General features: G+C 44.3%; 1 protein-coding gene across 1 annotated transcript in view; it reads left to right on the top strand.

The window, feature by feature from the left end:
* LOC121005662 (vasoactive intestinal polypeptide receptor 1-like) overlaps positions 1 to 13302 on the top strand; it is a 170164-nt gene that overhangs the window by 121831 nt on the left and 35031 nt on the right. Inside the window, exon 13 of the mRNA XM_040438437.1 lies at positions 2725 to 2816. Within this exon, the coding sequence (XP_040294371.1) occupies positions 2725 to 2816 (92 nt within the window). The remainder of the gene's footprint in view (positions 1 to 2724; positions 2817 to 13302) is intronic.

The raw sequence follows: 13302 nt of genomic DNA, 5'->3' as shown, positions 1-13302 counted from the left end.
AGGTTGAATCCCCGTCAGGCTAGATGGGCACTGTTTTTTACTTGTTTTGAATTCTCCACTACTTTCAGGCCTGGAAGTAAATACGTGAAGGCTGATGCATTATCTCGGAGCTTCCATGCTTTTCAGCCTACAGAGGCACCGCCTGAATCCATCCTACCAGCAAATATCTTCGTAGCAGCCTTAACCCAAGATATCTCGGCTCTCATTAAGGCTGAACAACATCTGGCACCGGCAACCACCCCAACAGATAAGTTGTTTGTTCCCATACAATTTCGTCTCCAGCTGTTGGGTGAGTGTCATGATTCTGCCTTTTGTGGCCATCCTGGTTTTGAGGGCACTAGAGAGCTGGTTTCTAGATCCTATTGGTGGCCCACTCTATTTAGGGATGTCAAGTCCTACGTGTCAGCCTGTGAGGTTTGTGCTAGGTCTAAGACACCTAGGACTCGCCCTGCTTGTAACCTACGACCCCTACCCATTCCCAGTAGACCCTGGTCCCATATCTCGATGGACTTTATTACCGACCTGCCGCCGGCAGAGGGTAAGACTGTGGTTTGGGTAGTGGTCGATAGGTTTAGCAAGATGGTTCATTTCATTCCTCTGTCTAAACTCCCAAATGCCAAGACCCTGGCATCTATTTTTGTGAAAGAAATTGTACGGTTACATTGTATCCCGGAAAATATTGTACAGGGGTGTGCAGTTTGTGTCCAAATTTTGGAGGGCTTTTTGTCAAAGATGTCAGATTTCGTTGTCTTTTTGCTCCGCCTACCACCCTGAGAGTAATGGGCAGACTGAACGCCTTAATCAGTCTGTGGAACAATTCCTGAGGTCGTATGTTGCTGATGACCAGCAATTATGGGTTAAATACCTTCCGTTGGCTGAATTTGCTTTGAATAACCGTGTTAATTCTTCTGCTGGGGTCTCCCCTTTCTTTTGTAACCATGGTTTTCATCCCCGTTTTCATTCTGGGTCATCCGTCTCCTCCTCTAACCCTGAGGCGGATAGGCTCTCTTCTGAACTGTGCACAGTTTGGGCCCGGGTTCAAATGAACCTAGAAAAGGCTCAAAGTTCTCAAAGACTCAAAGCCAATAGGAAACGTTCAAGGGGCGCACATTTTCTGGTTGGGGATAAGGTGTGGTAATCCTCCAAGAATCTCTCTCTAAAGGTAGATTCTAAAAAATTTGCTCCTCGTTTTATTGGACCATATAAGATCATGGAGGTGATTAACCCAGTATCCTTTAGGTTGGAGCTGCCCGAGTCATTCCACATTCATAATGTGTTCCATAAATCTTTACTTAAAAGATATGTTGACCCAGTAGTACCAGCAAAAGCCTCGCCTCTGCCGGTTCTTGTTAATGATGCTGTTGAGTATGTGTTGTCTAAAATAGTGGATGTCAGGAAGGTGCGCACTTGGTCTCCCATCAGCCGCAGACCTGCTGCTTAGCTTTGGGAGCGAGGATCTGTGTTTGACCTTGTTCCCAGGGCAGCTTTGCTAGCTGGGAGGCTCCCTGCTCCTAGATCTGCCTTGAGCGCCGAGCTGATCACTCAGTGCTCGACTGGTCAGTCTGTTGGTCATGTGATGCTGGCCACGTCACATGACCCTCACTCCCCACTATAAATATAGGCAGCCTGCTGGCCACAGGTTGCCTGTTAATTTTAGGTATCTGGTGATTGTTTTGTTCCTGCATACTTACCTGATCCTGTGTTCCCTGACGATTCTCTGCCTGCTCCTCCTGTACTGCGCATCTCTTCTAGTATCCTGACCCCGGCTTCCACCTGACGATTCTTTGCGGACTCCTGTTGTACTTTGTTTCTCTCCTGGTATTTGACCTCTGCTTTTCCTGACTATTCTCTGCTCATTCCTTAGTACTGCGTAGCTCTCTAGGTATTGACCCGGTCCGTTCACGTTCCGTTATTTGTCTTGTCTGTCTTCCCAGCACGTATCCTAAGTTAGGGACTGCCGTCTAGTTGTCCCCTGTCATTAGGACTTGCGAGGCAAGTAGGCAGGGCCAGGGGTGAGGGTGGAGCGCAGTGGTCACTATCCTCCCCCCTGTGTGTAGTGTACGTTAGCGTCACATCATGTTTCATAGTCCAGAAGAGAAAAATGAAGATTAAATAGATTGAGGGGGAAAGTTTTCACATCATAATATCCACCAGGAAGAGGGAAGAAGATACCTCTATGATTGTCGGGGTTCCAATTCAAGTTTTGTTGATGAGCGCTCAAGAGAACAGACACAGGCACACTGCTGAATCAAATTCTCTCTCTCTTCTTTATTGCATAAAAGCATACATTACATTACATACATTATAACACTACAGATAAGCATAGACAAATCTGGCACACCACCAAAGGGGTGGAAAGCGAAACTAGTGATTTGATTGGTTATTCATAAAAAGGCAATACTTCCACACCATACTAACAGAATTCTAGTAATGAAAGTTTCTGCATCAAATTCTGATAAGGAAGTGAGAGAGCTGCTTACCTTGGCCTTGTAGCTATCTATACACAGAAACTCCCTGCATCCTGCCAGCTGGTTCATTAATTTTTCCACATATGCACAAGATGGAGGACATGTTTATGCAAAATGGATTCTCATCCCTCACAATACAGTAGGTCACATTTGGTGACCGGGTGACCCATGGCTGACAGTTGTAGCTGCTTTCTGCCCCAAAACTGAGAAGAAAAGCTAATAACATGGATTCTTCCTGTTTTCTCTTACTCTTTAGCTGAATTTCATCATATTTCTAAATGTGATCCGAATTCTTCTGCAGAAAATACGATGTCCGGATATCAGTAGGAACTACAAGCAGCAGTACATGTAAGTAATATATTTTACAGTTCTGAGCATGGCATGCTAGAGTCGGCAACAGTTCCCTCTACACTATGATATTATGATGCAGGGCTAAAACCCCAGGTGAGGAAAATCCTAGAAATAACTATTTTTATAAGGAATCTGTCAGCAGATTTGTACCCATGAAACTGGTTGATCTGTTACATGTGCGCTTGGCAGCTGAAGTCATCTGTGTTGGTCCCATGTTCATATGTTCCTGCATTGCTGTGAAAAATGATGTAGTAAAAGTAGTAAAAACATCATAACACTTGGCCCTGTCAATCAAAGTGCAGAGGGACCAGCAGTTACAGAGAGAGCAGAGCCTCTAGGAGTAATGGCAATGCCCCCCGTTGCTCCTAGAGGCTCATTTGCATATATTAAAACATTTTTCTCAGCAATGCGGGCACATATGAACACCGGACCAACACAGGTGCCTTCAGCTATCAAATATACATGTAACAGGTCATTTCATAGGTACAAATCTGCTGACGGATGCCTTTTAAATGACATCCTATATGCAGTCAGGTCCATAAATATTGGGACATCGACACAATTCTAACATTTTTGGCTCTATACACCACCACAATGGATTTGAAATGAAATGAACAAGATGTGCTTTAACTGCAGACTGTTAGCTTTAATTTAAGGGTATTTACATCCAAATCAGGTGAACGGTGTAGGAATTACAACAGTTTGCATATGTGCCTCCCACTTGTTAAAGGGCTTCTGTCACCCCACTAAACATTATTTTTTTTTTTGGTTACTTATAATTCCTATACTGCGATTTAAGCATACATACTGTAATTAATCATTTTAGTTCAGCAGATTCTGTTAAAAACGTACTTTTAAAATATGCAAATTACCTTGCTACCAGCAAGTAGGGCGGCTACTTGCTGGTACCAGCCGCATCCTCCTATCCTAAAGACGCCCCCTCAGCATGTTGATTGACAGGGCCAGCGAACGGGATCTTTCTCTGCTGGCCCTGTTTGCATTCAAAATCTGGCGCCTGCGCCGTACCTGTCTTCAGTCGGCGCAGGCGCACTGAGAGGAGGACGCTAGCTCGGCCTCTCCATCCTTAATGTGCCTGCGCCGATGACGTCACATCTACACCCGGCGCAGGCGCACTGAGGAAGGAGCGGCCGAGTGAGCGTCCTCCTCTCAGTGCGCCTGCGCCGACTGAAGACAGGTACGGCGCAGGCGCCAGATTTTGAATGCAGACAGGGCCAGTACGTTTATAACAGAATCTGCTGAACCAAAATGATTAATTACAGTATGTATGCATAAATCGCAGTATAGGGATTATAATTAACCAAAAAAAACAAAACTGTTTAGTGGGGTGACAGAAGCCCTTTGAGGGACCAAAAGTAATGGGACAATTGGCTTCTCAGCTGTTCCATGGCCAGGTGTGTGTTATTCCCTCATTATCCCAATTACAATGAGCAGATAAAAGGTCCAGAGTTCATTTCAAGTGTGCTATTTGCATTCGGAATCTGTTGCTGTCAACTCTCAAGATGAGATCCAAAGAGCTGTCACTATCAGTGAAGCAAGCCATCATTAGGCTGAAAAAACAAAACAAACCCATCAGAGAGATGGCAAAAACATTAGGCGTGGCCAAAACAACAGTTTGGAACATTCTTAAAAAGAAGGAGCTCAGCAACACCAAAAGACCCGGAAGACTACGGAAAACAACTGTGATGGATGACCGAAGAATTCTTTCCCTGGTGAAGAAAACACCCTTCACCACAGTTGTCCAGATCAAGAACACTCTCCAGGAGGTAGGTGTATGTATGTCAAAGTCAACAATCAAGAGAAGACTTCACCAGAGTGAATACAGAGGGTTTACCACAAGATGTAAACCATAAGTGAGCCTCAAAAACAGGAAGGCCAGATTAGATTTTGCCAAACGACATCTAAAAAAGCCTTCTCAGTTCTGGAACATCATCCTATGGACAGATGAGACCAAGATCAACTTGTACCAGAGTGATGGGAAGAGAAGAGTATGGAGAAGGAAAGGAACTGCTCATGATCCTAAGCATACCACCTCATCAGTGAAGCATGGTGGTGGTAGTGTCATGGCGTGGGCATGTATGGCTGCCAATGGAACTGGTTGTCTTTTATTTATTGGATGATGTGACTGCTGACAAAAGCAGCAGGATGAATTTTGAAGTGTTTCGGGCAACATTATCTGCTCATATTCAGCCAAATGCTTCAGAACTCATTGGACCGCACTTCACAGTGCAGATGGACAATGACCCAAAGCATACTGCAAAAGCAACCAAAGAGTTTTTTAAGGGAAACAAGTGGAATGTTATGCAATGGCCAAGTCAATCATCTGACCTGAATCTGACTGAGCATGCATTTCACTTGCTGAAGACAAAACTGAAGGCAAAATCTCCCAAGAACAAGCAAGAACTGAAAACAGTTGCAGTAGAGGCCTGGCAGAGCATCACCAGGGGTGAAACCCAGCGTCTGGTGATGTCTATGCATTCCAGACTTTAGGCTGTAATTGACTGCAAAGGATTTGCAACTAAGTATTAAAAAGTGAAAGTTTGATTTATGACTATTATTCTGTCCCATTACTTTTGGTCCCTTAACAAGTGGGAGGCACATATGCAAACTGTTGTAATTCCTACACCGTCTACCTGATTTGGATGTAAATAACCTCAAATTAAAGCTGACAGTCTGCAGTTAACCACTTCAGCCCCCCTAGCTTAAACACCCTTAATGACCAGGCCACTTTTTACACTTCTGCACTACACTACTTTCACGGTTTATTGCTCGGTCAATCAACTTACCACCCAAATGAATTTTACCTCCTTTTCTTCTCACTAATAGAGCTTTCATTTGGTGGTATTTCATTGCTGCTGACATTTTTACTTTTTTTGTAATTAATCGAAATTTAACGATTTTTTTGACATTTTTCACTTTCAGTTGTAAAATTTTGCAAAAGAAATGACATCCATATCAAAATTTTTCTCTAAATTTATTGTTCTACATGTCTTTGATAAAAAAAAAATGTTTGGGTAAAAAGAAAATGGTTTGGGTAAAAGTTATACAAAAATGTGAATTTCCGCTTTTTGAAGCAGCTCTGACTTTCTGAGCACCTGTCATGTTTCCTGAGGTTCTACAATGCCCAGACAGTAGAAAAACCCCACAAATGACCCCATTTCGGAAAGTAGACACCCTAAGGTATTCGCTGATGGGCATAGTGAGGTCATAGAACTTTTTATTTTTTGTCACAAGTTAGCGGAAAATGATGATTTTTTTTTCTTACAAAGTCTCATATTCCACTAACTTGTGACAAAAAATAAAAACTTCCATGAACTCACTATGCCCATCACGAAATACCTTGGGGTGTCTTCTTTCCAAAATGGGGTCATTTGTGAGGTAGTTATACTGCCCTGGCATTTTAGGTGCCCAAATGCGTGCAAAGTAGTTTGAAATCAAAATCTGTAAAAAATGGCCGGTGAAATCCGAAAGGTGCTCTTTGGAATGTGGGCCCCTTTGCCCACCTAGGCTGCAAAAAAGTGTCACATATGTGGTATTGCCGTACTCAGGAGAAGTTGGGCAATGTTTTTTTGGGGTGTCATTTTACATATACCCATGCTGGGTGAGAGAAATATCTTGGCAAAAGACAACTTTTCCCATTTTTTTATACAAAGTTGGCATTTGACCAAGATATTTATCTCAGCCAGCATGGGTATATGTAAAATGACACCCCAAAACACATTGCCCAACTTCTCCTGAGTACGGCAATACCACATGTGTGACACTTTTTTGCAGCCTAGGTGTGCAAAGGGGCCCAAATTCCAAAGAGCACCTTTAGGATTTCACAGGTCATTTTTTACACATTTTGATTTCAAACTACTTACCACACATTAGGGCCCCTAGAATGCCAGGGCAGTATAACTACCGCACAAGTGACCCCATTTTGGAAAGAAGACACCCCAAGGTATTCCGTGAGGGGCATGGCGAGTTCCTACAATTTTTTATTTTTTGTCACAAGTTAGCGGAAAATTATGATTTATTTTTTTTCTTACAAAGTCTCATATTCCACTAACTTGTGAAAAAAAATTAAAACTTCCATGAACTCACTATGCCCATCACGAAATACCTTGGGGTGTCTTCTTTCCAAAATGGGGTCACTTGTGGGGTAATTATACTGCCCTGGCATTTTCGGGGCCCAAATGCGTGCGAAGTAGTTTGAAATCAAAATCTGTAAAAAATGGCCGGTGAAATCCGAAAGGTGCTCTTTGGAATGTGGGCCCCTTTGCCCACCTAGGCTGCAAAAAAGTGTCACACATCTGGTATTGCCGTACTCAGGAGAAGTTGGGCAATGTGTTTTGGGGTGTCATTTTACATATACCCATGCTGGGTGAGATAAATATCTCGGTCAAATGCCAACTTTGTATAAAAAAATGGGAAATGTTGTCTTCTGCCAAGATATTTCTCTCACCCAGCATGGGTATATGTAAAATGACACCCCAAAACACATTGCCCAACTTCTCCTGAGTACGGTGATACCAGATGTGTGACACTTTTCTGCAGCCTAAGTGGGCAAAGGGACCCCCCTGTCATTGATCACCCCCTTATAAGGCTCCATTCAGATGTCCGTATGTGTTTTGCGGATCCGATCCATGTATCCGTGGATCCGTAAAAAACATACGGACATCTGAATGCAGCCTTACAGGGGGGTGATCAATGACAGGGGGGTGATCAGAGAGTCTATATGGGGTGATCACCCCCCTGTCATTGATCAACCCCCTATAAGGCTCCATTCAGACGTCCGTATGTGTTTTGCAGATACGATCCATGTATCCGTGGATCCGTAAAAAACATACGGACATCTGAATGCAGCCTTACAGGGGGGTGATCAATGACAGGGGGGTGATCAATGACAGGGGGGTGATCAGGGAGTCTATATGGGGTGATCACCCCTCTGTCATTGATCACCCCCCTATAAGGCTCCATTCAGATGTCCGTATGTGTTTTGCGGATCCGATCCATGTATCCGTGGATCCGTAAAAAACATACGGACATCTGAATGCAGCCTTACAGGGGGGTGATCAATGACAGGGGGGTGATCAGGGAGTCTATATGGGGTGATCACCCCCCTGTAAGGCTCCATTCAGACGTCTGTATGTGTTTTGCTGATCCGATCCATGTATCCGTGGATCCGTAAAAAACATACGGACGTCTGAATGGAGCCTTACAGGGGGGTGATCAATGACGGGGGGTGATCAGGGAGTCTATATGGGGTGATCACCCCCTGTCATTGATCACCCCCCTATAAGGCTCCATTCAGATGTCCGTATGTGTTTTGCGGATCCAATCCATGTATCAGTGGATCCGTAAAAATCATACGGACGTCTGAATGGAGCCTTACAAGGGGGTGATCAATGCCAGGGGGGTGATCAATGACAGGGGGGTGATCAGGGAGTCTATATGGGGTGATCAGGGGTGATCAGGGGTTAATAAGTGACAGGGGGGGGTGTAGTGTAGTGGTGTTTGGTGCTACATATTACTGAGCTGCCTGTGTCCTCTGGTGGTCGATCCAAACAAAAGGGACCACCAGAGGACCAGGTAGCAGGTATATTAGACGCTGTTATCAAAACAGCGTCTAATATTCCTGTTAGGGGTTAAAAAAATCGCATCTCCAGCCTGCCAGCGAACGATCGCTGGCAGGCTGGAGATCCACTCGCTTACCTTCCGATCCTGTGAACGTGCGCGCCTGTGTGCGCGCGTTCACAGGAAATCTCGCGTCTTGCGAGATGACGCATATATGCTTGACTCTGCGCAGGGCTGCCGCCTCCGGAACGCGATCCTGCGTTAGGCGGTCCGGAGGCGTTTAAAGCACATCTAGTTCGTTTCACTTCAAATCCATTGTGGTGGTGGTGTATAGAGCCAAAAATGTTAGCATTGTGTTGATGTCCCAATATTTATGGACCTGACTGTATATAATATTTGGTAACCTGACATTAGTGATTTTATTTTTTATTTTTTTCTGGCAATTAGACCTATGTCAAAGGCCTGCAGGATAGCTTACCATATCTGTTTAGAGGGCATCTGTCACCTTGGACCAGCCATATATTGGTATACTGGATGAATGGTCCACAGGGAGGTGTGCTCAGATCACTAATCCTTATCGTTACACTCACCCTCATTCTCCCATTGTGCACCCACCATGAAATGCACAGATAGGACTCCAGGGGTTATGACCACCCTGCAATCCAGCAGTGGTGGCCATGCTTGCACCATGCCTTGTGGTGCTTGCTCAGATGAATATAATTATACCTTTCACTTAGGAGAAAAAGTACTTTTAATCTATATGGAAATGAGTAGTTAAAGGGGTTATCTAAAGTCTAAAACATGCCCCCCAATACCCAGGCCCCTCATATAGATTATACTTATTCCACTCCCCGTCACCCGCGTCGCTCCTGATCCCCGCAATGCGGCCTTGTGGGGATCAGGAGCGACGTGGGTTCCGGGGATAAAAGTAAGTATAATCTATATAAGGTGCTGGACATTGTGGGGCATGTTTTAGACTTTGGATAACCCATTTAAGTGTACCAATGGTGGGCCCAAGACACTCTGTGCACCATTTCTCCTCCTACTTCCTCTGCCAGATCCTCTCTCTCCTTCTTCATTGACGGAACCATAATTATGCATAGTCATCTCTGGTGGCCCTGATGAGGACAGTCAGAGGAAGCAAAAGGAGCAATGGTGCACTGTTATTACTGTATGCATTGTAGAAAGGCGAAAGGGTCCGTCATTGATGGAAGGTACGTGTCACCGAGGTTCCTGGCCTCGGTGAGATAGGAACCGGTTATTTTGTGTGTCAGCCGCAGCTAGTGCTCGCTGACACCGTTTTTTCTTAGTGTGGCTGAAAAGCCGATCTGGGCCGGTTCTTATTGGGAGCAGCCAAAGAGCAGGGTGGGTGGCTGTTCCCCACGTCCAGGCCAGGTTTTGGGCTGGGATTTAAAAACACAGCCAGCAGCTCAGCTGGGTGTGGAATGAACCTCCAGGTGAAAGTGGAGCTCTGTGTTTTGGGAGCTGAGGAATTCTACCATACTACAAGGCTGAGAGCTGCATGAGAGCTGCCAGCTGGAAGCCAGGTGCCCTAAAGCCTGCTGTGGACTGTCAGGTGACGTGTTTCTTTGACTTCTGTGGACTTTTGCTGTGTGAATTAACACGAGGATTCCTGTAGTGTGAATTAACACCAGGGCCCTGCCTAGTATTGTGTTTTTTTCCCCTGCCTTTTTTCTGTGTGAATAAACACTGACTTTTGTTTATCAACCGTGTTTTTGCCACTGTTTTGCGTCCGCTTACCCTGCCTACCAGAGAAAATCCCTACAGCATCTACTAAATGTATCTTCACTGTAGATGATAGAAATACTGTACCAATTACCAGAGCGTAGAATGGTGTGAATACAGTGACCTCTAGTGGTGTCGGGCTTACAGACATGCCACTTTATACATACATCAATAGTGGGTTTGACTACAGATAGTGACACTGGGGTTGCCACTAGGGATAAGCGAAACATTTGAAGTCGATTCGCATAAAACTTTGTTCTAATACTGTAAGGAGCAGGAGCTCCTTACAGTATTAGAATGTATTCGCTCCGATGAGCCGAAGTTATTGCTTCGCGAAGTCTTGCGAGACTTCGTGCAATAACTTCATTAATTAATTTGTACTGTAAAAAAACATTTCCCAAACTTTGAACTGAACCCGGGTCCGTGAAATGTTTTTTTACAGTACAAATTAATTTATGAAGTTATTGCGCAAAGTCTCGCGAGACTTCGCGAAGCAATAAGTTTGTCTCATTGGAGACAATACATTCTAATACTGTATTGAGCTCCTGCTCCGTACAGTATTAGAACAAAGTTTTATGCGAATCGACTTCGGATGTTTCATCTGAAGTCGATTCGCTCATCCCTAGTTGCCACCCATCTATAAATTTCTGGATAGTCCATTAAAATAGGTGATTTTTTTTTTCTGTGTCCATGAAAAAATAGACGTGTCCGTGATTGTTTTGAGTCTGGGGTACTTGACTAGATCATTTTGGTGGTAATTTTCATAATTTTACAGCTTATAGTAAATGCTGGTAATGAGTTCTTATCAGTATATTGAGCTATAGACATGTGCAGCGGGCCGCCTCCGCGCAGGGCCCTCTATATCATGACCCAGGTAAAGTAGGAATGCCGAGTGGTATAGTGTGGCGTATATGTCTTATTGTGTCACGGTGCTCCTACCTGGATACGGCTGGAACACATCTTTGGCTCCGAAGCAATAAATAGGCAGAATAATTGAGGGATTCGAAAAAATAACTTGAGTCCAGGCCTTGAGGTAAAGTTCAACAGCAGCTTTACTTGCATAAACGTTTCTTCCAACAGTTTACAGGCTTTGTCTTGGTTCCAGAAGGCTTTAGCATTAAACTGGCAGGCAGACTCAACTCTGCTTTATCTTTCTCTTACTCTGCTGTACTGACAAGCTGACTGAATAACTTTGCTTTTTCTTTATGCTGAGCTTCTCTCTTCTTAGTCAGACTTAGATTAGGCCAAGAAACTATGCTCTTGGCTTCTGAGGCTTTTAAGCTTTTGCTTCCATGGCCAGCAGAGCTTACGGTGCTCTGGCTGGCCTGGGCATGTCCAGCAGAGACTTCCCCCTGCCAGCGGCAAACTCCAACTAACTCCAGCTAGTCCCCACCCTTCCTTCAGGAAGTAGGGCTAGCCCACTTCTCTCCAGAGGGGGGTTAGGTAGAATGGAGCTATCCATTCCATTCTAAGTACAGCTCTACCGTGTTTGCTGCCACCTGCTGGTGAACCAGGCACATTACATGAACAGTTACATAACAATATTATAAATGCACAGTGTTGAGGGACCTGGAAATAAATATATAGATGACATTTTGTTAGCCCAATAAAGTGTTACATACCCCCTTAACTTAAAACCAAGCCGCCCTCGGCTTGTGCTTAGGATGTGCTCTAAGGGTACCCAAAGGAAAATTAAAATGCTGCATGATACTATATATTATTATGATATACATACTTAGACTGACGTAGCAACGGCTACCACTAGGTTCCTGCCCGTATGAGTAGGATGTCCATTCAGTTGTCCCTCTCGGTAATAACCAGAGAACCAAAAAGACTGCACAAAGTGCTCAAATATTCCCATTGTGGATACTGAGCCATAGTACCACCAGAAGCGTGGCAGTGTCATGCACTGTAATCCCTGCACTTTACTATGAGACGCTCGCAAATATATGGGTGGCTTAATCCTGTAATCCCTTCCAAGCACCAAGGTCTACATAATGCTTTTCGCACGGTCACCTTGATGACTATATCTCCCATATCTCCATGAGGGCTACTCCCTCTAAACACACATTAGCAGCGGGGTTAGCCTTGACGATGTTAGATCTGCTTGTTACTTACCACTTGGTCCCCCTTGTGTAGCAATAATACAGTACCATGCCTAGGCTTTCTAAGCTAACTCAAGGTGACATAAGTCCATTAGTATTAACGTCCTCAGATGCAGTCCATATGAGCATTGAAGTAAGGTGCTATCTGGCTAACTACATTATTTTGCCAAAGTCCATACAAAAAGTGCATGATAGGTCACATTGCGGTACTCAAAATAGAGTCCATACAATGGGTGAAAGTGCTTGAACGTTGCGGAAATGTCAACACATTAGTGCAAAAATAGTGCAAAAATAGTGCAAGAATATGACAGTAGAATCACAAAGAGCTCAGGTAAACGTTTGAGTCTTTTTCTTTGAGATGACTGGGTCGTCAAAACTGGATGAAATAGTGCAAGTCATTTGTAATCCACATGAGGTAATAAAGTCATTATTTGTAATCCACATGGGTTATGTATAAAATAGCAGCAATTATAATGAGAACCATTTGAGGCAAAGGACCCCCTCCTCACTTAACCTGAGAAGGGGGGGGGGGGAAGGGATTAGCTCTGTTAGGTGCAACTTGGAGGTATTTTGTAGATGGGGGAAGTCCTAACAAACCATATCCATCTGAGTGCTTGAAGAAGGCTGAGTGTCAGATAAAAAAGTCCCATGTATTTGGGTGTTTAATACCATTTTTTATGGATTAAAGAACCTCATCACCGCTACTAGTGGATGCTGTCTTCATCTTTCCAGGTTTTTTTTGTTATTGAGGAGCTATCGGACTGGGCCCCTAAGAAGATGCACATCCTGGAACCCGAGTCTGCCTAATGGGGGCTATACTATACTTTACTTTCTTTTCCATCTGAGTGAGAACCGAACAGGGCAACAGAACAAAACAGATGTGCCAACAAGTTCTCCCCCTTCAAGTCCAGTCTATGTTGTGGCTCCTATATGCTATAACTTTGCTTTCTGTATCTTGACTGAAAGGCAGCTCCTTAGAGGAGGTACCTGAAATCCACTTCGCTGCTTGATCTGCTGAAGGACATTAGGGATCGCGCCTGCCCTTTGTAAGCAAG

The sequence above is a fragment of the Bufo bufo genome, chromosome 6 (genome assembly GCF_905171765.1).
Source record: "Bufo bufo chromosome 6, aBufBuf1.1, whole genome shotgun sequence".
Lineage (NCBI taxonomy): Eukaryota > Metazoa > Chordata > Amphibia > Anura > Bufonidae > Bufo > Bufo bufo.
The sequence above is the reverse complement of the archived record's forward strand: the minus strand, read 5'-3'. Positions and strand labels throughout refer to the sequence as shown.